A 25452-nucleotide genomic window follows, 5' to 3' on the forward strand; every position below is an offset into this window, starting at 1 on the left:
TTTAGCGCTGAGGCTCAGCTCCAGCTCTGACACCTCGGCTGCTAAAAGCAGGTATCTGGGTTTGTATGGCTTCTATAATTGAAACACTGTTGCAGCTCCAGCTCTGAGTCCCGGCTGGCTGAAAGCAGGTTTCTGGGGTTTGTTTAGCTTCTATAATTGCAACATTGTTTCTTAGAGTGCAGCTCAGAGGCTGGCAGCGGCAGGCGGGGAACCTTGGCTTCCTCCATCACTGGAGCAAGCAAGCCTCCTGTTCGCTTCAGCTGCCTGGCTGCCAGCCGCCATCTTGGTTGGCAGTTAATTTGCATATTGCCCTGATTAGCCAATGGGAAGTGTGTCGGAGGTACAGTTAATTATCATGTTTGTCTATTATTAGTCTATTATTAGACAGGATATTTACTCTGCTAGCAATGCTATGGGTAACATGACTTAACCCTATGCAGATCAATATTGGCTGAAAAGTTAGTATTACAACCACACTCTATTATAGCAATATGTATTGAAGGACATGAAAAGCATTACACATATAAGGAAAGAAACTTGATATAGCAGGGCTAATGTGCTCAAACCAAGTTAAGACTGAACAATTAAAATACAACACTTTATAGTATAAATTAGTAAGAGTGATTCGTTTTTCCAACTTGAATAGAGAAAGATAGGGACTAAAAGGTGCACAAAAAGAGTAACATGAGTTAGCAATAATTTCAGTGTGGGAGAAAACAGGAATATTAGAAATGATCTTGAATTTCCATCTTGGAGATAGGGGAAATGGTGGTACTACCAGCTGCATAAAGAAGTATGCAGAAAAAAGAACAAGAGTATATTTTCCTAGAAAAGCAGGGGTCAACAAACTAGCCTGTAGGCCAATGGTCCAGATGCTGTTTTTGTAAATAAAGTGTTATTGGAACGTATGGCCATTCATTTATGTGTTGTCTATGGCTGCTTTTGTACTGCACTGACAGAGTTGAGTAATTGCAACAGAGATTATATGGCCTGAAAAGCCAAAAATGCTTCCTATAAAAAGTTCAAGCAGATAATATGCAAAACATGTAAACACATACCTTATTGGCAAAAAATATTGTCCCACTATTATATAGTCTTTCATTCTTCCTTTTAATTACATATGTCCCCAGTACCATCCAGGGTTTACTTAGGCACATAACCACACAACTATAGACACATTTTCCAGCCTCTCTTGAAACTAATTATGACCACATGCCTGAAGTTCTCACCAGTAGAACATGAGCAGAAGTCTTATATGCCTTGCTTTAAAAAGAAATTTGCTTGCCCTCTACTCCTCTCACTGCTTCCCATAGGGTATAATGAAATCAAGAAGAAAAGCCAGCTTTAACCATAAAGACAAAGATAGCCTGATAAAAGATGGCAGAGTAACAAAAGGGAAGGGAACCAAGATCTCTGGCTGATCCTGTGTCGAGGAAAAGTTGACTATCTTGTCTGGACTGTTATGTGAGAAAGGTGTAAATTTCTTTCTTTGGGCCACATATTTTAGAGTATCTTTATTATAGCAGCTTATGCTATATGGTAATAAACCCTCCAACATCATTCACTCCAAGGTCACATAATTATATATTAAATGAAGCTACCATAACTTCTGCCTTTGCAATGTAATTTTTCTGCTGTGTGGATATAAGGGTACTCGGGAAAATTCTAGTAGAGAACCCCCTGGCTTTTAATGTACTATGGGTCATTGGTCTTTTTCAAGCTCATCAGACAATGACAAAAGATAAAATTATGCTAAGAAAATTTTTGTGCCCTTAATAATACAGAGAGACAGAGAGAACTCAGCATGTGCCCGTTAATCTGTTCATAGAACAAAGTGGAGGGACAAAAGAGTTTAATATACTTACAAGGGGATGAAAAGAGAAGTTAGAGAGCTATGAGTTTTGGAAGATATTCAACAGAGTAGTTAATGGGTTGCAACTACAAGGTCCTAATATTTTCAAACCTTACTTCTTAGCTGCCAATGTGTTCAGACGTGATGGCTCAGTTTCTGTTTCTCTGAACATCAGTCCCAACCTGTTCAAGAACAAAGTGGAGGGACAAAAGAGTTTAATATACTTACAAGGGGATGAAAAGAGAAGTTAGAGAGCTATGAGTTTTGGAAGATATTCAACAGAGTAGTTAATGGGTTGCAACTACAAGGTCCTAATATTTTCAAACCTTACTTCTTAGCTGCCAATGTGTTCAGACGTGATGGCTCAGTTTCTGTTTCTCTGAACATCAGTCCCAGAGTCTGTATAATTCCAATGCATGCCCTAGAAAACAGAGAGAGAGAAAAAACATGGAAATGGCATGATTTCAATACAAATTCAAAATTCCACAAAGTCAGTAATCCTTCATAGAATTACACTCAGGTACCTATGTGGAAAAAAGTACAGTACAGGAAGGAAATTCTGTATATCAAATTGCCAACACTAATTGAGTGCCTACTCTATGACTGCTACATAGTAAGCACCCAAAAATATTTGCTGAATGCATGAATAGCTGGATGTCAGGATTAAAAGTCGTTTTCATATTTCTGTGTATTTTCTAAAGTTTTTATAATAATTATGCACTACTTTTTAAAAAAATAATTTAACTTTTTCAAGTAGGTAATATTAGGCTCAAAATTTCAAAGGTTAAAAAAAATACATACAATAAAAAGTGTCTTTCCTCCAGAATACCCAATTTTTCCCCTTTAGGACAGCCAATATTTCTAGTTTCTTGTGTAATATTTCTTTACAAATTAGCACAAAATGAATGCTATTTTATAAATTCTATGTGAAGCAAAACTTGCAGCACCGTTAATCATTAAAACAGTATATATTTTGTCTAATGCCTTCCATTTATCTTTAACATCCTAGGGAAAGGTAATATGTGTGATCATCCAGTTAGTACTTACACCAGCTCATCAGCTCTTTGGCTTTTATTTTGAAGTGCGTTCTTATCCCTAGACTCTGGTAAGTACTCTTGAAGTTTGTTCACTAAGAAATAGAAAAGGTCACTGGTCTGTGAAAGCAAGCAGGAAAGATGATGAAGTTAAGGTATCTATTGGTAAAACTCTCGGTGCTTACATAATAATAAAAAGAAGAAATGATTTCTTCTTTGGCCAGGAAGTGATTTAAAATATCTCTCATTAATACTAGCATAACTTGCATTGAAAACATACTTTTACTTACAATCAGGAGACGATTGTCCTGGTGAGCAGAGCAAGAGCTAAAGTCTAGAGAATGATGCTGGGAGATGCCTTCTAGACTTGGTTTGACCATTAATATTGAAGAGTATCCAGAAGTAAGTGATAATCTCAGGCAAGTCATTCAGTTACCTTGGAATACTATATTAACTGGAGGCTACTATAATTCCTGCCTTTCCAAAGTAATTTGGCCTTTGTGAATATGTAATGAAATCAAAGCTAGATAAGCTCTCATTTAAAAATGTTCACTGTTACAAAAACAAATGTAGAGCACTCCTATAGCTTATGAAGATGGAGCAGAATGATATTAATACTTCTGTTAATGCAGTGGAAATGTACATTGTCATTCCTGCCAAAATAAACACTGAAGTATGGTGGGGGAACCAATTTTTCTGTGTTCCTATCCAGTCTCATGAGATAAATCAAGCATGAAAATAAGCACTGGCCCATGAAATCAGGCAAGTTGGTACTAATGAGAAATATGACGTAATTGTTTCTCTTTTCTCTTCCTCTATTGTTCAATTTTTCCCCAGAACTTTTTTTTCTAACTAGTGACAACTTAGATTCTTTGCTTAGACAGGGATATGTATGCCCTTGTTTAGGTGATATGGCATGAGAAGAGGCTGAGGATGACAGGTGAAGAGAGGGAATAAAGAGGGAGGAGCAAGCTGGTCACCAGGCCTATCAGAAATGCTTGGGCTTACCCAGAGCCCTGATAGATTAGCATAGTTTTACACACTGACTCTGGGGCCAGGTTCTTGAGTTCAAATCCCAGCTCTGCCACTGATGAGTTGGATGACATTTGGCAACTTTCGGATATACTCTGTGATTCAGTTTCTTCATCTCTACCATAGGCTTAATGGGTTGCAACTCAATCCTAACCTCATTGAGTTGATGTTAGGATTAAATAAGATAGTATTTATAAAGCCTGAATAGTAGCTAGCACATCATAAGTGCTTAATAAATATCCATTGTTATTATCTCCCACTTGCTTACTGGTTCAGAAATTTTCACTCATAAAATATTTCCCACCTACCTGGAACAACATGAAAGAATCTAAAAAATACTATGCCAAAGAAGCCAGACACAAAATAGTACCTAGTGTACAATTCCATACAAGTGGCATCCTAGGACAGGCAAAACTAACCTATAGTGACAGAAAACACAATAGTTGCCTGAGGCCAGGGTTGGGAAGAAATGACTGCCAAAGGGCAAAAGGTAACCTATTGGGATGATAAAAATGTTTTAAATCCTGAGTGGGATGGTCAACTGGGACAGTTGGGCGCCCTACAGTGGGCAAACCAGAATTAGCGATCATCCTACATGTGAAGCATTTAGGATCTAAGGCAGTGGTTCTCAACCTTCCTAATGCCGCGGTCCTTTAATACAGTTCCTCATGTTGTGGTGACCCTCAACCATAAAATTATTTTCATTGCTACTTCATAACTGTAATGTTGCTACTGTTATGAATTGTAATGTAAATATCTGATATGCAAGATGTATTTTATTGTTAGAAATTGAACATAATTAAAGCATAGTGATTAATCACAAAAACAATATGTAATTATATATGTGTTTTCCGATGGTCTTAGGCGACCCCTGTGAAAGGGTCGTTCGACCCCCAAAGGGGTCACGACCCACAGGTTGGTGACCCACAGGTTGAGAACCGCTGATCTAAGGAATGGCCAGGACTGTCCTGTATGGTTGGGGAGGTTGTGCACATCACAACTGCTCAATGAAATGGTGGCAACTATGTATGAGGCCACTGGCGAGAATGAGCCTCATTCACACCAGCACCAGCACTAATCAGGGCTTCTCAATACCTTCTCAGTACCTTTCACCTGAAGTTTCAGGTGAAAATGAAACTAAGGAAGTCTTACAGGGAAAATCTGTAAACTTGCTGAATGAGAGCTAGGTTGTTTTGACTCAAAACACTCAAAAGTGATTTTTAAGTGTATTTTTATTGTAGGGAACCCTTCATGTAAAACTTCTTCAAATTTACTTTCTCATCTCACTGTCTCTACTCATATATCTCATAAGCCAGAAGCTTCCCCTCTTAGTTACTCTTTTCTTTAATTCTGTAAACCCAACCTATGCAAGCTACTATCTTTTTGCTACCACTCTCTTCCCATCTACCCCACCCCAACACACACATACATTAATTACATCACATTTCCAGTGTTAAGGCACAATTACATTAAATTTAGTTAAGATTGTAAAATACAGCATCAAAACACAAGGTGGCATTTTTTATACAGCATTTTACTTGATCCTTGAATATACTGTGTTTGATACAGTTGAAACACATTTTAAAGGTTAAAATTAAAACACCTACTTTCCAGAAAAGCCTTTTCAGAATGTAGTTTTTCTGGGCTGCTACTTTAAGTTCCGTAATTAAACAAACTATCTTCCTCAAAGTATTGTCTTTAAGAAAAAGTTCAGATTTAAGTTGACTGAAGTGCTTGATTTTCTCCTCAGATCTACAGAAACACAAGAAAACTTCACATGTAAAAAATGATAGGAGACAGCAGTTGAGGAATACCAATTAATTGACAGGTATGTAAAACTTTGTTACTAATGGAATTTCAATATAGTTATTTTTTCCTGTTTGGGATATTTTATTTTAATTTTTCAATTACAGATGACATTCAATATTGTTTTATATTACTTTCAAGTATACAGCACAGTGGTTGGACATTTATATAACTTACGAAGTGATCCCTCTGATAAGTCTAGTACCCACCTGGCACAACACATAGTTGTTGCAATATTATTGACTATTATTTTCCCTATGCTGTACATTATATCCCTGTGGCTATTTTTTGTAACTACCAAGTTGAACTTCTTAATCCCTTCACCTTTTTCACACAGCCCCTGACCACCCTCCCATCTGGCACCATCAGTTTGTTCTCTGTACCTATGAGTCTACTTCTGTTCTGTTTATTTTGTTCTTTCGATTTTATATGTAAGTGATATCATAGAATATTTGTCTTTCTCTGCCTGACTTATTTCATTTAGCATAATACCCTCTCAGTCCTTCACATTTTCCCACATGGAGTACTTTTCATGCACTAGTTCATTCAGTCCCAGTAAGAGGCTAAGCTGGGAATTACTGTTGCATTTATAGCATCTCAGAAAGGCTAAGTAACCTGTGCAAGCTCACACAACTAGTGATTCAGAAAGGCAGAGTGCAAAGTAATGATAGGATAGAGGTTTCTTGTTCTATGTAAGTTGGTAGAAACTTCTTAGAATTTCTGACTTGAATTAAAAATATTTTTACCACTTATGCCACAAACCTTGATATCAGCTATTTACATGGAATCTTGATTCTTGCCCACTACCTCTCACTCTATTTTTTTTTAATCTAAGATGTTCTCCCCTATCCAATCACACACCTCTCTTATTAAGAGAAAATTTCAGCCCTAGCCGGTTTGGCTCAGTGGATAGAGCGTTGGTCTACGAACTGAAGTGTTTGGGATTTGATTCCAGTCAAGGGCACATGCCTGGATTGGGGGCTTGATCCCCAGTAGGAGGCAACTGATCAATGGTTCTCTCTCATCATTGATGTTCCTATCTCTCTCTTCCCCTCTCTTCCTCTCTGAAATCAATAAAAATAGATTTTTTTAAAAAGAAAGAAAAATTCAGACTTCCAGCCCTACCTGGTTTGGCTCAGTGGATAGAGTGTCATCCTGCAGACCAAAGGATCCCAGGTTCAATTCCGGTCAAGGGCACGTACCTTGGTTGCAGGCTCCTCCCCGGACCAGTTGTTGGGGCTTCAATGTGCATTAAGTGGTCAGGGCTCATGCAGGAGGCAACCAATCGATGTGTTTCTCTCCCATCGATGTTTCTCTCTGTCTCTCCCTCTCTCTTCCACTCCTTAAAAAAATCAATAGAAAAATATTCTTGGGTGAGGATTAACAAAACAAAAAAAAAGTTTTTTTCAGACTTCCTGAAAAAACAGTTTATTTTCTAGTGGAGACATAGGAAGATAAATAATCATTAAAAATTCAGTGATAACCATGATAGAGGCGGAAGAATATGATTATAAGCATCGGGGGCAGCTCAGACAGGTTAATTGGAATCCTACATCTGCCCCTACTCAGCTAGGTAATAACCATAGACAAGTTACCTGGTCTGTCTGTGCCTCAATTTCCTCATCTATAAAATGAGGGTAATGATAGAACCTATCCCATTGTGCTGTTTTGATACTTTACCAATTGTGCTTAGCATACAGTGTTTAATAAATAGTATCTAAATAAAGTAGGAATGAGCTTTGAGATTTTACTTTCCTATATATCCACTTCTAGATATTGCCACATTGCATTTAAAGAATAACTGTAAAATCCCTCTATCCTCTGAGATACTCCAAAAACAGCAGAAATGTAGTTTTCCCAAACAAATAAGCTTAGAAAAGCAAAATCTCAGAAAAAAATACAGTATCAGCAGAATTATTTTGAAGTTGGTTTTTTAGTCTTTCCCAATAAGAGTCAGCAAGTTGTGAAGATCCTTGGAAAAAACCATTTTTATCCTTTGGCACCTATGATAATAGATTGTTATACTTACTTACTTACTTACTTGTTTTCCAAAAGACCAGAACAGATTTCATAAGAAAAAGCACAATAATCTCTATACTAAAAATCAATGTATATATAAATTAAGGTATCATATACTTTATAATTTCAAATTAGATTCAGTAATCTATATTTCTACAGAGAAGTTACATATAGTCACAGTTTCTTTGAACATTCAGAGAACTTTTGCTTTTATATGGATGACGAACCTCCTTTGACTAATTTAAATAAGAAAAAGTCAGTACCAGAAGACACCATTATTCAGTTGAGGACTAAAGGGAAATTATATTCATGTTAACAAATATTCTATATTTTCATAAGCTAGAAAACATAAATTTTCATCCAAATAATGTGGCAAAAAGAATTCTTGATCTAATGACAAACTCTATTTTATCTATATTTTTCATTTTTCCAGACATTTAATAAAAATAAAACCTTATAGCCCTAATGAGTTGCTCAGTGGTTAGACCTGCAGCCTGAAGGGTTGAGGGTTCAATTCTGGTCAAGGGCAGGCACCTCGGTTGCAGGCTAGATTCCCAGCCCTGGCTGGGGCACGTGCTGGAGGCAACCAGTCAATGTGTCTCTCTCACATCGATGTTTCTCTCGCTCTCTCCCCCTCCCTTCCACCCTTTCTAAAAATCAATGGGAAAAATATCCTTGGGTGAGGATTAATGTAAGTAAGTAAGTAAGTAAGTATATAAATAAATAAATGAAATCACTTATATTTGTATAATGTTTGATAGCTGGAAAAGGCTTTTCATACACTATCCCAGAAACACTGTGTACATGTTTACAATGGTCAGGTTACAGAACTCACATTTGTGACAGAGTTCTAATTTAAAAACCTAAAGAATATTTATTTTCTTTAAACTGAAGGTGGCTTGCAGGCAAAGACCATTTCTTGTGTGTCTTGTGCATATACTATATCTTTGAGAGTGCATTTTAAATCACTGCATTTTAAATATGTTGCCATCAAGAATTAACTTTGTAAGAAATATACTTTTCTTGAGTCAAGATGGTGGCAGAACTCTCCCTCTTGCCTTCAGGGATATAAGCCACACATATACAAAGCTAGAGCCTATTTTAATATGTAATTAGCTTAAAATCACTTTAAATGAACACCAAAATTAAAACTAATACTCTTTTAGGCTAGCATATGAAAACATGTAGATATTCTCTAAGCTATCTCTATTACCATCTTTTTACAAAAGAAATCACAAACGTTGTTATTTAACTCCTATGTATAAAAATAAAACAAGCATTTTCTTATAATATCATGATTATCACACCCAACAAAATTATCAGTAATTCTTTGGTACTGTCAAATACCCAGTCTTGTATTAAAATGTCCTCTATTGCCTTAAAAATATTTTTTACGTTCTGTTTGTTAGACCTAAGATGTAGCCCTAGCCAGCTTGGCTCAGTGGATAGAGCATCAGCCTACGGACTGAAGGGTCCCAGGTTCGATTCCGGCCAAGGGCACATGCCTGGGTTGTGGGCTCGATCCCCAGTGGGGGGTGTGCAGGAGGCAGCTGATCAATGATCCTCTCTCATCATTGATGTTTCTATCTCTCTTTCCTTCTCCCTTTCTCTCTGAAATCAATAAAGAAATATATTTAAAAATAAAAATAAATATCATTAAAAAAAAACACCTAAGATGTAAATAAGATACTTGTTGTATGTGCTCCTAATGGAGTTCAGTGCTTTTTTATTTCTGTGTGGAGGTGCTAAAATTTGTATATATTTATTGTGTTTCAACCACCTCATTCATTGTTTCTTCTGATACTGAAATTGTACCATTTTGGCTATTAAGAGTACCTTCATGTGGGCTCGTGTGTTCTTTGGGGTCCTGTTACCCTTTGCATTCCGGCATAAGCTGTTTCAGACTCATGTTGTGTATTTCCTCCTCCAGACCTAGAATTAGTTATTCCTGTAAGGAACTTTGGTTCCTTCAGTGGGAAATGAATACGTACCTTTTAAAATCAACTTACTTTTAACTCATTTACATGACCTGCTAGTAAACATCATTATTGTAAACCTTTCATAACTTGCCCTTGACTTAACTTAATACCAAAATCGACTTCTTAGCCTTAAATATAAAGCCCTTTATGATCTGGTCCCTGCCTCTATCTTATATCATTCATTCATTCATTCATTCTCTGAAGGCTTAAATGCAGCCTCTATGTGCCAGTGATCAGGTCCCTGCCCTTAAAGAGCACACTGCATAGTAGGGCAGCACATAATCAAACAGGCAACCATAATAGCAACTGGTAAGTGCTACATGAAATATCAGCACAGGATGTCATGGAGGGGCCCCTCTTTTTTTTTTTTTAATCCTCACCCTAAGATATTTTTTCCATTGATTTTTAGAGAGAGTTGAAGGGAGGGAAGCAGGGAGGGAGAAACATTGATTTGAGAGAGAAAAATTGATTGGTTGCCTCCCAAATGCACCACTGCAGACTGATGTTCGAATCTAACCATTGAGAAAACTGTAGAGGGCTGGAAGGGCCCCTCTTAACTTAGTTTTGAGAAATTAATCTTAGAGAAAGGGATAGTAAGCTAAGACTTGATGAACTGAAGTTGTTCATGAAGGAGAAGAAGAGTAGAGAGTGGGCCATCATGTTAGGGCCCAGAGGAAAAATAAATGGAGCTTTCTGAGAACTGTGAGTTTATTTGGTGAGGTGCTGAAGGCAGGAGTGGGGAGGACACAATAGTTGAGGATGAAAAAAATGAAGGGAGACATGAGGAAGATCTGTGTAAGCTGTTAAAGATTTTAGAGCCTTCTCCTAAGGGCAATGGGGAGTCATTCAAGGGCTTTAAGGGAGGAGTCAGATGATCAGATTTGTGCTTCTGAAAGAGTCCTCTGTTGCACAGGCGAAGGTATAGAAGGGGCCAAGAGTGAAGGCAGAGGGCAGCTAGGACAATATTAGGAGCCCAGGCTGGGCCCGAGGGTATGACAGTGGAAAAAAGTGAATGTTACCCAGATATATCAAAGCACAATAAATCATCTGGTGATTGGCACAATCAATCATGTGGGTGATGGTGAAGGGAGGAGAGAAGGTAAAGGTGACATCCAGGACTCTGGTTTAAGTGATCTGAGGGTAATAACATCATACCCCGTGTTAAGAAACAAAAGAGGAAGGTTAGGTTCCAGAAGGAAGATGCTGAATTCTGTTTTGAATATGCTGACTTTAAGGAACCTACAAGAGGTGATGTCCAGTGGGTCATAGTGTTTGCAGGCCTAAAATTCAGGACAAAGTTGAGGTAGAGGCTCATTGTGATGTCAGCAACATAGAGTTAGGAGAGGCATAGAGGAGAGAACACTCCTCCATGGGACTCTATCATATCACCACTCCTTACTTGTATGGCTTTTGACCTCCATTAGCAAGACTGAGCTCACTAACATATAGGGGATCTTGTAAAAGAGTAGCTTTCTGAAAGAGGAAAAAAGTGAAAATAGTTAGAACTTTTGTTTACTGAAAATCAATTCCCCCTACTTGTAGTCAGTATCATAGATCTTTAATACCTTCTACAGTACATGATTTATTTATATAATTTATTCTAGTGTTTGATAATACCACAGGGAATTTTTTCCTTATATAAAATTTTAAAGTTTTAAATATAATTTTAGTTTGTTTATTATAAAATAAAATCACCTATCAAAATTAAACAGTACAGAAATGTATAAAGTAAAAGACAAAAGTTTTTAGTCTCTCCCTACTTCTTCTATCCTGCTACTCAAAGTACCTTGCTATTATCAGTTTGGTTTATATCCTTTTGGCATATAAAAGCATACTAGCCCTAGCTAGTTTTGCTCAGTGGCTAGAGCGTCAGCCTGTGTACTAAAGGATCCCGGATTTGATTCTGGTCAAGGGCACATGCCGGGGTTGTGGGCTCGACCCCCAGTAGGGTGTGCAGGAGGCAGCCAATCAATGATTGTCTCTCATCATTGATGTTTCTATCTCTCTCTCCCTCTCACTTCCTCTCTGAAATCAATAAAAATAATAATAGTAATAAATAAAAGCATAGTAATTATAATGTATACATTTAAATATTAGGTGATATATTTTTATAATGTATATTTAATATTAGCTAAATTATAGCACATATATTGATCTGGGGCTGTTTTTTCTACTTAATACATGGTAGACAGTTTTTTGTGTCTGTGTATATAGGTTTACTTCAATCTTTTAAATGATTTCCTAGTATTCCATAGTACAGTTAAACAATAATTTAACTATTCTATTAATGAGGTTATTTTTTCCTCAAATCTTTAGGGTTTTCATTTTCCATTCATTCTGGGTCCTCAAAACCAAAGGTCAGGTAGTGTTCAGCAAGTTTTATTTATGTTGAGGCTTAACAGACAGATTATTTCAGAAGAAATTTCTGAAATTTTGCTGATTTACTACTCCAAATAAGCGGAGTATGTGCTTGGTCAGCTCCCCAGGGATGTGGCTCAACTGCTGGCTGTGGCAGTGGCCAGAGTTCCCAGTCATCTTATGGGCAGCAGTCCTACCCTGGCTATGGTCAGCAGCCAGCTCCTAGCGGCACCTTGGGAAGTTACAGCAGCAGTTCTCAGAGCAGCAATTACAGGCAGCCCCAGAGTGGGACGATGGTCAGCAGTCAGGCTATGGTGGACAACAGCTTAGCTGTGGTGCACACCAAACTCCTATAATCCTCCTCAGGGCTATGGGCAGCAGAACCAGTACAAGAGTAGCAGTGGAGGTAGAGGGGGTAGTAGAGGTAACTGTCGCTAAGATCAGTCCCCCATGAGTGGTTGCAGCAGTGATGGTGGTTATCGAAATCAGGACCAGAGTGGTGGTGGTGGCAGTGCTACAGGAAAGGCCAGCAGGACCATGGGGGACAAGGTCACAGCAGTAGCAGCAGTTACAACTGCAGCAAGGTGGCTATGAACCCAGAGTCATGGAGGTGGCCAGGGAGGCAGGGGTGGCATGGGTGGAAATAACCGTGGTGGCTTCAATATTTGGTGGGCCTCGGGACCAAGGATCACATCGTGATTCTGAACAGGATAATTCAGGCAACAGCAGCATCTCTGTGCAAGGCATGGGCAAGATTATAAATAAAAAAACAGGACAGCCATGACTAATCTGTACACAGACAATGAAACGGGCAAGCTGAAGGGAGAGGCAATGGTATGACCCACTTTCTGCTAAGGCAGCAATAGACTGGTTTGATGGTAAAGAGTTCTCTGGGAATCCTGTCAAGGTTTCATTTGCTACTTGGCGAGTAGATTTCAGTCGGGGTAGTGGCAGTGGTCATGGAGGGCGAGGAGGACCCATGGGCCATGGAGACTATGGAGGTAGTGGCGGTGGTGGGGGTGGACTCCCCAGTGGAGGTGGCGGTGGTAAAGGATAGCAGCGAGCTGGAGATGGAGGTGTCCTAATCCTACATGTGAGAGTCTGAACTCCTGTTGGAGGAATGAATGCAACTGTGTAAGGCCCCTAAACTAGAAGGCCCAGGACAGGAACCAGGATGCTCTCTGGTGGAGGTTGCTATGGAGACGGTCGCCATGGTGGCAGAGGAGGCTATGATTAGGGCAGCTATCTAGGCCGAGAAAAGGATCATGGGGGCTCAGAGGTGGCCAGGGTAGTGGGTACCAAGATTACTTCAAGCAGGTTGGCCCTGGCAAGATGGACTCCAGGGGTGACCACAGACAGGATTGCAGAGATGCCATATTCGCCTATCTCCTGAGGTTCTGAAACAGGTTTTCTCCTATACCCAGTGTGACACTCATTATTATATAACCTTCCAACTCCTGACCACACATGGGTTTTTTTGTGATAGACTATGTAATTATAGCCATATCTCTGGTTCCCATTAAACACCATTGTTTTAGAGAAAGAAAGAAAAAAAGAGAGAAAGAAAGAGTTCCTACTGGATAGTAACAATACATGTTAGTTATTGTTACTGTTTTTATTATCAGAATACTCTAAATTGGTCTATCTGACTTGTCCCAACCATGCCTCTGCTGCAGAATTAAAAAGTCATATTAAAACTAAGGATTAGTCAATTCAGGGAAGTCCAAACAGTTATTTTGAAATATTTAGATAGATTTTTTTAAGCCAATTAATTTTTGGTTTGTCTTTTAGAACAGATGAGGCCTTCTTTTAATAGACAAGGATTTTTCCTTTATGATTCATTTACATTCTTAATTTGGAGAAAGCTGTTTAAAAATTTAGAAAATTTAAATATTTAACATTTAATTTAAACACTTAACATTCTAACTGTTCTATGAAGGGGAGAAAATAGAGTTTTCTTGAAATTTTTCACAACTTATAGTCATTTATAAAACCCCCTGCTTCCTAGCTTCTTTGGAGAGAAAACAGCCTTTCATATTTCTTAATATTCTTATGTTAAAAGATTAATATAAAAATTATATATCACTGAAGATAACTGAAAAGGATTATGTTACTTTTTTATTAAATTTCTTATTTTTAAACTGAGCCTGGTGTAATAAAAATATCCCTAAATGGGAGTCTGACTCTGCCCCTAAACTTACTATTTAATCTTGAGCAAGTCACTTAAAATGGTTGCACTTCCATTCCTTCATTTAAAAAGGATACAGACTAGGTGGTTTCCATAAAATTATCCGATCTTATGACAATGACTCCCATCAACCTACATTCAGTAGCACAGCTAAGAAACACAGAAACGTATTGGCAATGTTGACCTTTTTGTGAGCTCTTTTCTCTCTGAAAGCAGAAGTGGTTGAAAAATCACCGCATGAAAGACCACCCTGCTCACACACATCCCGAGATGGAACCTGTCTCCTTACCCATGATTCTCCTGAGACTCTCTGACGACTCACTTATTTACCTGCCTCTATAAAACCCAGGTCTCTCTCCTTTTCTTTAGGACAGACGCTTCTCATTAATGAGCATTTCCCCTATTGCAATCGCTGAATAAATTCACTTCCTTAATTGTCCAGGGCATTTTGTCTTTCACAATATGATTAAATTCCAAGGTTAAATTTCCAAAATGGGGAGCAAGAGCAGCGTGTAAGAAACAATACTCAAGTCAAGGTTAACCTATGAGGACACTTACTATAATATAATTGTTCCATGAACTTTTTAAGTGCAGAAATATTGATGACGTTGTGGAAATAATGTACAAATGGAGTTCTGACTCTTTTTTCTCTAGGTTTGGGTTGCTTTGTGAAAGGGAGGCAGGGGAGGAATTTCCTAAGTAAAGCTCATTTCCGTTCCCATTGCATTTGAAAGGGATTTCACTTAGAGAGTCTTTGTGATCTGCAAGTCCCTCGGGTCCTTTTGTGTTTGTGGTGCAAGATGGCACGCTGACAGCCTGGCCAGTGGCTGCTGTAGACTGACAGCTCCTCCTGGAGGGCGTAGGTAGGGGTCGACCGGCACTTTGACTTTGAAGGGACAGCTTCTTGAGGTCTGAAGGACAGAGAGTTGAGTCCTTGGACAGTGTGCTGCTCTCTTGGTGGTACCTGTCAGGGAGAATTTAGTATTAAACATGATATTCAGAATTGAATAGTAAGCAACAAGGAGACACCAATGACCCAACTACAGTAGTTTAAGACTCTGTACGTGAATGTTTTCACATAAAAGGAATGCTTGCTAAGAGAAGGGGGTGACTTAATCTCACTTGCTTACACACTGACCCAGGGGAGATACAGCACAACTCTGCAGTATACTTTTCTGCTTTCAGAAATAAAATTCTACCCAATGTCATTTAAAGAAACACTTTCTATATCTAAAGAATTGTGCCTGTCCTTCACAAAGTCCAATATTTCCATTGAAAGGACTTTTCATTCTACTTCTGAAACCTGATTTTTCTTTCACTCTGCATTTCTAATTGATATGATAAAGAAAAAAACCATTCATATGGAGATAGAGAGAGATTTTTAATGGTGTTTTGATTCATCTCTTGCTAATACTCTTCTGATATTAACAATAGCATCCCCAACACCTCAGTACTTTTTTCACAATCAATCCTTTACCTTCCCTGTTCTCTCCAGCTCACCGTGACCCATTTCTACTCAGCTGCCCAAGGAAGCAAGTAGTAGAGGCTTAGAAGTTGCAGAGCATGCTGAGATCTAAGTTCCCATCCTGGCTGTGCCACTCAGTGGGGCTGTGACTTTGGCTGACCTAAGCCTCAAGTCCCTAATTTTAAAATAGGAACCATCACAGTACCAATCTCACAGAGTTTCTGTAAGAATGAAATAAGAAAATATACATGCTATATGTGTCTGTAACACTGGAAACAGTAAGTGCTAGCAATTAATATTATCCTATATTGTCTTAAATTGCTGGTTTGTCATTTTCTATTAAAGTGTCTTTGTCTCCCTTATAAAATTGTAACTGCTATATAAGTGGAAAGTCATTTAGCTTTTATTAGTTCCTAAATTAATTTTAAACAGATATAAAATTCATTCATTATCTGTATAGTGCTACAAACTGTGCTGAGTTCCAACCATCTGCTCCCTCCCCCACTGACTTTGCATGTGCACAGGTACACACACACACACACACACACACACACACACACACACACAGGTCACTCAAGTTCCATCCCCTTTAACAGCCATAATTATCTTACATTGTCTTATTTCTTCATAGGATTCTATTATGTAACCGTGTTATCAAACTGTCTAAGTACATAAGGTGCTCACACTAAGATTTTCAGTTAAAGGAATATGTGTCTAGCCCTGAAATGGATGACGCATACTCCAGTCCTCTTTAAAGTGACAGCTTTTCTTTTTATTCTTGCAGATAATATTTTCTAAAATTTTCTCCATGGAAATTGAAAGATCAGACAGAGGCCAAAAACCAGGACTACAGGCTTTATTAGAGGAGAAGCACCTGCTGGGCTGTCTCGGAGGGAGGACAGCAGCACGTGCAGGGGCGGGCATGCCTTTTGAGGGGCGAATGGGAAGGGGTGGGGGGCTTAGTGTACTCGGCGCACACTGATTGGTGGCTTACTGCATTTTCCATGTAGGACAAGGGCTAGGGTATTTGGCAGGTGTGGATTGGTGGTCCAATATATAGTCCATATAAGGTACATGGTTAGTCACTCAGGTATTTCCGGGCTGCAGGTTACGTTATACTCCACCCACCATTTGGGGGAAGGGAGGATCTATCAGAAATTGAAGAGAGTTAATTAACCAGTGCCTAGATTATGTTATGAAAATATGTTACAATGTTCATGTCAAGTACAACATGTTTCATGTGAAAATTCAGCAACATGATTTCATGTAGTTACAGAAAGTCTCACTTAAATCAACTGTTACTTACTCAGGTGTATGAAAAAAAGGTACTGTTTTGGGGGATTTAAGAAGGGTTTCTAAAAAGGATTATTGTTTTGGCAGCATAAATGAAAATGCCATGGTCATTACTGCTTCACTAGTCCAACAAGCCAACAAGCCAACTCATAAAACTAAACTGTATCCTTCATTTTAAATTCAATAACGCCCTTCATTACTAGTCTGATTAAAGAGCAGTTCATTACTAAGTAAGAGTTCTGGAACCTTGAATTTGCACTTTGAAACCTCCTATTTGTAAAACTAAGTTGCTAAAAGTCAAGTGTTTTTCTAATGAGCTGATTATGTATCTCCAGGGAGAAAACAGCCACAAAGGAAAAAAAGGTGAGAGAAATGGGAAAGAGAACTCCAAATGAAAAATATGCACACATCATTTCTCTCCGATTTCCCTCTGCATCAAAGACAGATAAACTCTTTGAGGCTGAAAATGCCAGGTTAAAAGTCACAGTCCAAAAAGCAACAGGCAGAATTGAACAGCTTCAGAAAAAACCTGTTAGGTGCGAGTTCAGCTCAGAATAAATTGTACATATAGGCTGCCGTATTGATTCTATCAAGAAAAATGGCAAATTATTTAAAAAATTGATTATTTGATTTAAGAAACTCTTTAAAAGGATAAGAAAGTAGTTCAGTTAATATGAAAATGGAGAGTTTAGTTTTGTGGAGAGCTAAAAACCTATCAAGTTGAAATAGATAATTAGATTAAAATGTTAAAATATAAGAAAAAATGTTTATGGATTAGAGATATATTATGGGTGTAGAACTCACGAGTCTCAATAATCCAGGAGTAAACTGACTACCTGGCCCAGGAATTCCCAAACCTTGGTAGGTAGCTAACAGGAGCATCTAGAGAGCTTCCAGAACCGGATTACTGAGTCCCATCCCTCAGTATTCGTGCCTAGGTTGGAGTTCAGGACTCTGAACTCTCCATGAGCCCTAGAGAGATTCTGATGCAAGGCCATGCTTGAAAAACACTATGATTTTTTGCCATTATTCCAGGTCAGCTGTATTCCCACACTCCAAAGGGTGTGAGTTGTCTCCTCACATGGCCTAACCAGCAGGCTGCTGAGAGCAAAAACTAATCTCAAAGTAACAACACGTTGGGAAGCAGCAACAGTGTCCCAGATTCCAGCTTATTCAAGCAAGTTCAAGCTGCATAGCCAATCTAACCTCAAACAGCAGGAGTGCTTGGAGAAATGAGCTCTCCTATTGAATTGACTCCCTAATCCTGTTTTGGATACTCAACTTTGTTAAGAAAGTTTTCTAAAAGTGTTTTGGTTCTGTCTTTTGTAAAAGGCAGGCTAGTAGGCATACATGACTCTTCGATAATTGGGGTCCTTCTGAGCTTCAGGGTTATCTTCATTATCACAGTCTGGAACTGGAGCTGGTGAGTTGAATTGGAACAGCAGGCTTCCAGAGAGAGGCCAAGAGGAGGGGGCATTCATGCCCCTCACTCCCTAAGATCTCCAGTAGCCACCACCCCCTCTCCGAACAAGCCACCACAATAAATGCATATGTACACTACATAAAAACAGTGCATCCATGCCTACCAACGGAAAAAGAGCTCCAAGCCACTCCAAATAAACATACATTCCAAGTACATGAGACACCTGATTCCCCCTTTTGCTACCCTCTTTTATGGAATCTCTTCTATTGAGATTCTGGAACCATCACTGGCTCTAGGAAAGATCTGAGACTGGTCCAAATCCTTTTCCATATATATTGGTATATGCTTAAAGTTCTACTAGTTTTTCTTTTATTTCAGGTCAAGATGGCATAACAGGGACTAAATATACCTCCCACCTGAAACAACCAAAAACTAGGAAAATACACGAAGAAAGAAAAAAACAGCTTTTAAGACACTGGACATCAGACAACACAAGAGGGTGAGCTCTGAGTAGTGGGAAACAAGGTGAGAACTAACATCTGCCCCATCATACTAACTTGAAAAAGTTTCCAGGCCATGGTGTAGCAAGGAGCAATAGTTATTGATTGTGGTCATGGTTTTACTGGTATATGTATATAAAAAAAATGTATCAAATTGTGTACTTTAAATATTACAGCTTATTGTGTGTCAAAAAGCTTTTAAGCCCTGGCCGGAGAGCTCGGTTGGTTAGAGCATCCTCCTGATATGCCAAGGTTGTGGGTTCGATCCCCAGTCAGGGCACATACAAGAAGTAACCAATGAATTCATGAATGAGTGCAACAACAAATTGATGTCTCTCTCTCTCTCTCTCTCTCAAAAATCAATCAATAAAAAATATTAATCTGTTAAAACAAAATTCTACTAATGGAGCTTCCCTTGAGCTTCTGGCTTTGATGCCAATTGAAATGGAAATCCCAGGGAAGGGGGAACCAGTTTAAATGTGTAGTATTAAGTTATCACATTGTGGTGTCAATAAAAACCCAAGTACAGAATTGTATAGGGAGAACAAGGATGCGTACTAGGGAAGGCTAGAAAAAGGAATTCACAGAGAAGGAAGAAAGAGCACAGGATAGGAAACACAAACAAACTTTGCAAGTGTGTTGTCAGCTAGAAACAACAGGGGTGGTTTTGCTGGAAAGTGTGGTGCTGTGTGTTAGTTGCCACAATGGTGGGGAGTATTGCTAGCATTTAGTGGGCAAGGGCCAGAGAAGCCAAGTCCTACACTGTGTGGGACTGTTCTGCACAACGAGGAAGAGTCCCACACAAAATGCCAATAGCACTCCACTGAGAAACCCTAGCGAAAGGAGTTTGGTTACACAGACTGTTGGTCCCCTCAACAATACCAGCATTACAAAGAGGTCTTGGGGTGCACTCTGCTCTGTATGGCTTGTACTGCGAACCAGAACACTTACTCATCAACCTTTCTTAGCCAGTAAGTTTTTCTGATGTTTCAGCTTCAAATGTAATCAAAACCTCCAAAGACTTGAGAGCCCTGACATGAACACAGAGACTGTTTTTAAAGCTAACTCCTTAAATCCTAAAAACCTGTGAGAAAATTACAGTTACTATAACCAACTTTCTCATCCAGAATAGCTGGTTGTACTAGTAAAGTTAAAATTGTGTAAAGCGAATTGGTGATGTATTTATTCCTAGTAGAAAAAAAGAATCTTCCTAAACCAATAATCAATTTTTGGTGAGAAAGGAAGTTATAATAACGAAATTTGGATTTAGAAGAGACCTTGCAGGTCATCTTGATAAAACAGCAAGAGAAGGTGAGGGTGAGAGACAATGCAGTGGGCCAGGGCCCTTCTCGGCAGCCTAGGTTACTGCACAGTGTGTATACCACAGGTTTGTGAATACTACCCCCGAGTAGCTCACTTTTTCTTTGCAACATTTTGCAATGTTTTCCTATCCTGTCTTTCAAGGCCTCAACCCCCATTAATTTTCCACATGCCTATATATCTCTTGACTCACAGCTGTTAGAATGCTATGCTCCCCTCCTCCTCCTAATGTCTAGATACTGACTGTGTAACAGCATCACACTTTGAGTTATGAAGCTTAGGAAGCTCCTTTCTGCATTTATACCCGGACTTCTTTCCCACTGTGCAGACTGAAATTTCGTGCCAGATGAACTTCTCCGCCAGAGGAGGCCCCCACGCTTAACCTGTGCAAACCGGTACAGGGCTTGATCCCTCCTGACATCCTTATTTCTCTGGAAGGCCTCACCTTGCACTCACCCCAGCTGGAAACCACAGTGGCTTATCTCTCCATCTCTCTTATGTTCCTTAAATCAACTGACAGTTGTAGTTTTTACTTCCCCAGTCTCTCCCATCCATCCCTTTTTCTTTATTCCCACTACCACTAGCCCAATTCAGATTCTTATTGCTTCCCACCAACCTTTGGTCCCTCCCTACTTCAGTCCATTTTCAGCACAACTGTCAGGTTATTTTCTGTAAGAGTCATTTTTATCACATTCTCTGGCTCAAAACTTTCAATAGTTTTCTCATGTCCTATGAAACAACATGTAAAATTTTCCCCTGAATTTGTAAGACCCTCCAAAATATGGGCCCAATTTTACCTTTTAACTTTATATTTAATAATTATGGTGTATTTTTAAATTGCACTAGGCTGCATACCTTTCCTAATACATATTCCATTTTTCCCTGCCTCAATCTTAGCTTCTGCTATTCTCTTCACTGCCATTTTCAATATCCTTCACCAACTGTCATCTGGCATCTTGATTCTCCCCAGAGCTGAACATAATCCTTCCCTTCTTTAAATCTCTTTGGAAATTTGCTCAAACTCATTGATGACATGTAGCAGGTATCCATTGTATTATCTTTATTTATGCAAATATCATGTATCCCGGTTAGAATCAGCTTCTCAAAGACAGGAACTATCCTTTACTCTGTATTCACCACACAGAACCAGCACTCAATAAATGTTTTCTAATTTAATTGTAATCAATTATTTATTTTTTGGCATTTATATAATCTGTTGAAATGAGAAAAAATTATACTTTACTATTTAACTAACCGGATTTGAATTTAAAGCAAGTTCTCTCCAAATACCTTCTTCATTATTACATATGTGAGATAAACAGAACTCCAAAGCCATTAGTAGAGGAAAAGCATTAAAAAAAAATTGTAATGGAAAATAAGTTTTGGTTAGCAAGTTAAAAACATACTCCAAACAACAATCTCACCCGACAGAGGATTCATCCAGACTTTTAGGCTCTTTGCCTCTCCTTAAGACAGGGCCATTATTCTCTTCCTTGACTAAAAGTAAAGAAAAGTTATTTGGTAATTAATTACATTATTTGATTTAGTTTATGAAGAAGATGTAGTCACTGGTTCTATGAGTGCTCATAAATTCTCACACAAACTTACAAGTACAAAATTATAAGCCCCGATTGCCCCTCAGGAGTAGGGGGAGTTAGAGAAGCCCTGAGGAGCGATTGGGTCTGGCAGCCGCTGCTCACACCCACTGACAGCATGGAACGATGGGGTGGCGCCAGCAGCAGCTGCAAGCGCTGGGCAGGACCATGGCACATGGGAGCAAAGAATTTTCAGTAACCACCAGAGGCTCACCCCGATGACAGCAACCAGTGCCCCACCTTGGTCTGGTGCCCCCACTCACCTGCTCCACCATCGCACCACAGCCGACCCCCGCCATGTTCTGTGCTCTGCTGCCAACACCCACCATATTCCACGCATGCCCCCTGGTGGTCAGCGCACATCATAGTGATTGTTTGTTTGTTCAGTTGTTCTGCTGTCCAGTCTATTTGCATATTAGGGTTTTATATATATAGATTATTGACTACTAGAATCCTGGGTCGTGCACCAGTGGGGTCCCTTGCCCTGGCCTGCAGGAATCAGGCCGAAACTAACTCTCCAACATCTCCTGAGGGGTACTGGGTTGCGAGAGAGCGGTTATGAGTGACGTACCCCAGAATCGGGCTCCCTCCTCTTGGGTTCCGGGTACATCACCCGAAAACCACAGCTGCCAAGTCACTGCAGCTCAGCAGCTCCTGCATTGAACGTCTGTCCCCTGGTGGTCAGTGCACGTCATAGCTACCAATCAGACGGTCGAATGGTCACTTAGGCTTTTATATCTATAGATAATAGTATCTCATAGTATCTGACAAGAACCAAATTTACATTTTCATAAGCTTCTGCAAGAGGTCAGCATTAGCCACACCTTCTGACCTCCCACAGAAACTCAATGTCCCCTGTCTGACCACCTCCCCATCCTTGTAGAAGAAGAGACACGAGTCAAGGATGAACAAGCCATCCATGCAGCAAGGGAAGGAAAGAGGGAAAGCCCTTGTTCCCACACAGAATTCCTTTCGGGGATTTCCCTGGCTCTTTTACACATTTCCTTTCTTGGCTTGCTTGCTTCCCTTTCCTCCTCCCTCCCTTTTTTTCCCGTTTATTTTTTTTTTAGAGAGAGTAGACGAGAGGGAGAGAGAAACATCGATGTGAGAGAGACACATGGATTGATTGCCTCCTGCACACCCACGATATGTAATATCTTAATCAATAAAAAATATATTAAAAAAAAACTAATGATGATTAAGCTTCAGTGCCTCTCACTTGCATGAGTTCCTTCCAAAGTCTTAGGAACTAAGACATGGTTAGGGGCCCTAACCATGTGTTCAAATGTTTGTACAAAATGTGCAAAGGAAACACATTTTAATCACAATCACTTAAGACCACAGGCTCTTCCCACTTCAGTTTCTCTTTGGTCTCACTTCCCCTTGTGGGGAGTGGCCACAGGCACTGTATATTTGTGATTTCTCCTGCCCAGGTTTCTTTGGAGTGCTGCAGTCATTGTGCATGGTGTTTTAACTCTTTTTCTTGAAAAGGGATCTGCAAATTGTATCAGTTTTAGTCCCTACAAAACCCAGATCCACCCCTGCCCTAGCCGTAGCGGAATGGTCTCGGGGTGCACTTCTGATCCAAACTGGGCTGATCACTGTTGCTGCCTAGACTCGTGACCTTTGCACCTGAGAGGTAGAGCTAGGAGTCTTTTAAGCTGACTGGACCCTAAAAGAAGGTTTCCCCCACAGGCTATTAAGGCCCCTGGTTTCTAGTCTTCCACTATTTGGCTCTTCTGTTCCTCTTTTGATTCCCTAAGCAATTTCAAAATCCTTCTGATGAATTCCCTTTGGCATTAAGATAGGCAGAATCCGTTTTTTTCGACTTGCAAACTAAGAACCTTTACAATACATAACTGTTTAAGACCCCAATTGTCAGACACTTCTAATAGTAGGCATTTCACAAATACAGGTACTAAATGTGACAGACCTTATGCCTCTGATTGGTGCTGGAATTAAGGAGAAGAACATAGCACTGGTGGCCCAGAGGTCAGACAGGTTGGAGCCTAGCTCTTGCTTCAGGACCACCTATTACAGTGTGTCTAGGAGGAGAGCTATAGGGGTCCCAGCTACATAGCAATACCTACCCAGGGAACAAGCTGCTTAGAGGAGAACTAGCAACATAGAGCACATCACTGACGGTATGCTGGGAAGCCTCAGAGACCACTAAGGCTTCTCTATTAGGAAGCAGTACTACCTAAACAACAACCGTGACCTAGCTTTAAGTTGTCTAAAACCTGATCTCATCCAAGTTCGCTAACCAAACTTGAACTTGCTCTTGTTTTGTATGAGGTCATTAAAAGGTTGCGACCAAACAACTATGGTATCGATGTTCCTGCCTCTCTCTATGATAGCTTTAAATTTTTTAAAATATAATTTTATTCATTTCAGAGAGGAAGGAGAGGGAAAGAAAAATGGAAACATCAATGATGAGAAAGAATCAATGATTGGCTGCCTCCTGCATGCCCCCTACTGGGGATCGAGCCCGCAACCCGGGCAGACCAGCTAAGGCTAGCTTTAAATTTTAATTTGTAACAGTGGTGTAGAGAATCTCAGATTCATTTGTGCTCTTCACTGAAAAATGAAGTATAGCCCAAAGTCTGTCTCTACAGTTGATGGAATGCCTGGTCTCCTGTTTAGTATATGTGCTGCCGAAGCGAGCACAGAATGCCTGGTGTCCTGGAAGCCAGTGACTAGAAGTTGGTAGGTATAAGGCAACAGTGACAAGAGAGCCTGAATACAGGTGATAGATAATAGAGTTATCAGCCAGGGTAATCTCTAGTGTGCACACACAAATTGACACTCTTCTTAGTAGCTTATTTATGAAGTCCCTCAGCCAGTTAGCACAGTGTATATCTGATGGCATGTTCAGTAATGCTGGTGGGCTGAGAGACAGTTTTAGAAGCGACACTGCAAAAAGGATGCATCTGCTTTCTTAACTGCAGGAGGGTTTGATTATATTTTTCAAACTCTAATCTCTGTGCCAAGCTTATATAAAAATCACACACTAAACCTGAGAGACTTATCAGTGCTCTGTTGTTTTAGTTTTATCCCACATCAGTGCTTTTAGAAAATATCTATGTTTCAGGAACCACTGATGCTTCTAAAACACAGTTTCAGATTTAAAATAAAAATTACACACACACACATACACACACACACACACACACACACACACACACACCAAACATAAAAAGTACAATTCAAAGTGTTAACTGCGGCCCATTTAAGCACATGTGTATACGATGGAGAAAAGCCTCTTTTTCTCAGAAGCTCCAGAACAATTGGGCCTAATTAGGAATCCCCCTAAAAATGTGATCAGGAGACTAAGAATTTTTATTATAAATTACTAGAGGCCCGGTGCACAAAAATTTGTGCACTCGGGGGGAAAGGGGGGTCCCTCAGCCCGGCCTGTGCCCTCTCACAGTCTGGGACCCCTCGGGAGATAACAACCTACTGGCTTAGGTCTGCTCCCGGGTGGCAGAGGGCAGGCCCAATCCCTAGGTGCAGCCCCTGGTCGGGCTCAGAGCAGGGCCAATTGGGGAGTTGGGGCGCCGCCCCGTCATGCACAGAGCAGGGGGATTG

At 39.7% G+C, this 25452-nt stretch overlaps 1 protein-coding gene, 1 long non-coding RNA gene and 1 pseudogene across 2 annotated transcripts in view; 2 read left to right on the forward strand and 1 right to left on the reverse strand.

Annotated features, from left to right (window-relative positions):
• Positions 1 to 25452, reverse strand: part of LOC102774014 (chromosome unknown open reading frame, human C12orf56) — a 68758-nt gene that overhangs the window by 15363 nt on the left and 27943 nt on the right. The window contains exons 3-8 of the mRNA XM_015567751.1: positions 21694 to 21766; positions 14827 to 15232; positions 11122 to 11195; positions 5526 to 5670; positions 2900 to 3006; positions 2184 to 2273 (exon numbers count right to left, since the gene is read on the reverse strand). Of these exons, the coding sequence (XP_015423237.1) occupies positions 2184 to 2273; positions 2900 to 3006; positions 5526 to 5670; positions 11122 to 11195; positions 14827 to 15232; positions 21694 to 21766 (895 nt within the window). The remainder of the gene's footprint in view (positions 1 to 2183; positions 2274 to 2899; positions 3007 to 5525; positions 5671 to 11121; positions 11196 to 14826; positions 15233 to 21693; positions 21767 to 25452) is intronic.
• The window catches only part of LOC107184077, a 46846-nt gene continuing 27061 nt past the window's right edge, over positions 5668 to 25452 (forward strand). Inside the window, exon 1 of the long non-coding RNA XR_001514901.1 lies at positions 5668 to 5746. This is a non-coding gene — a long non-coding RNA (uncharacterized LOC107184077). The remainder of the gene's footprint in view (positions 5747 to 25452) is intronic.
• On the forward strand, positions 12212 to 13644 carry LOC102773166 (annotated as a pseudogene).

This window comes from Myotis davidii, unplaced genomic scaffold (assembly GCF_000327345.1).
Source record: "Myotis davidii unplaced genomic scaffold, ASM32734v1 scaffold523, whole genome shotgun sequence".
NCBI lineage: Eukaryota > Metazoa > Chordata > Mammalia > Chiroptera > Vespertilionidae > Myotis > Myotis davidii.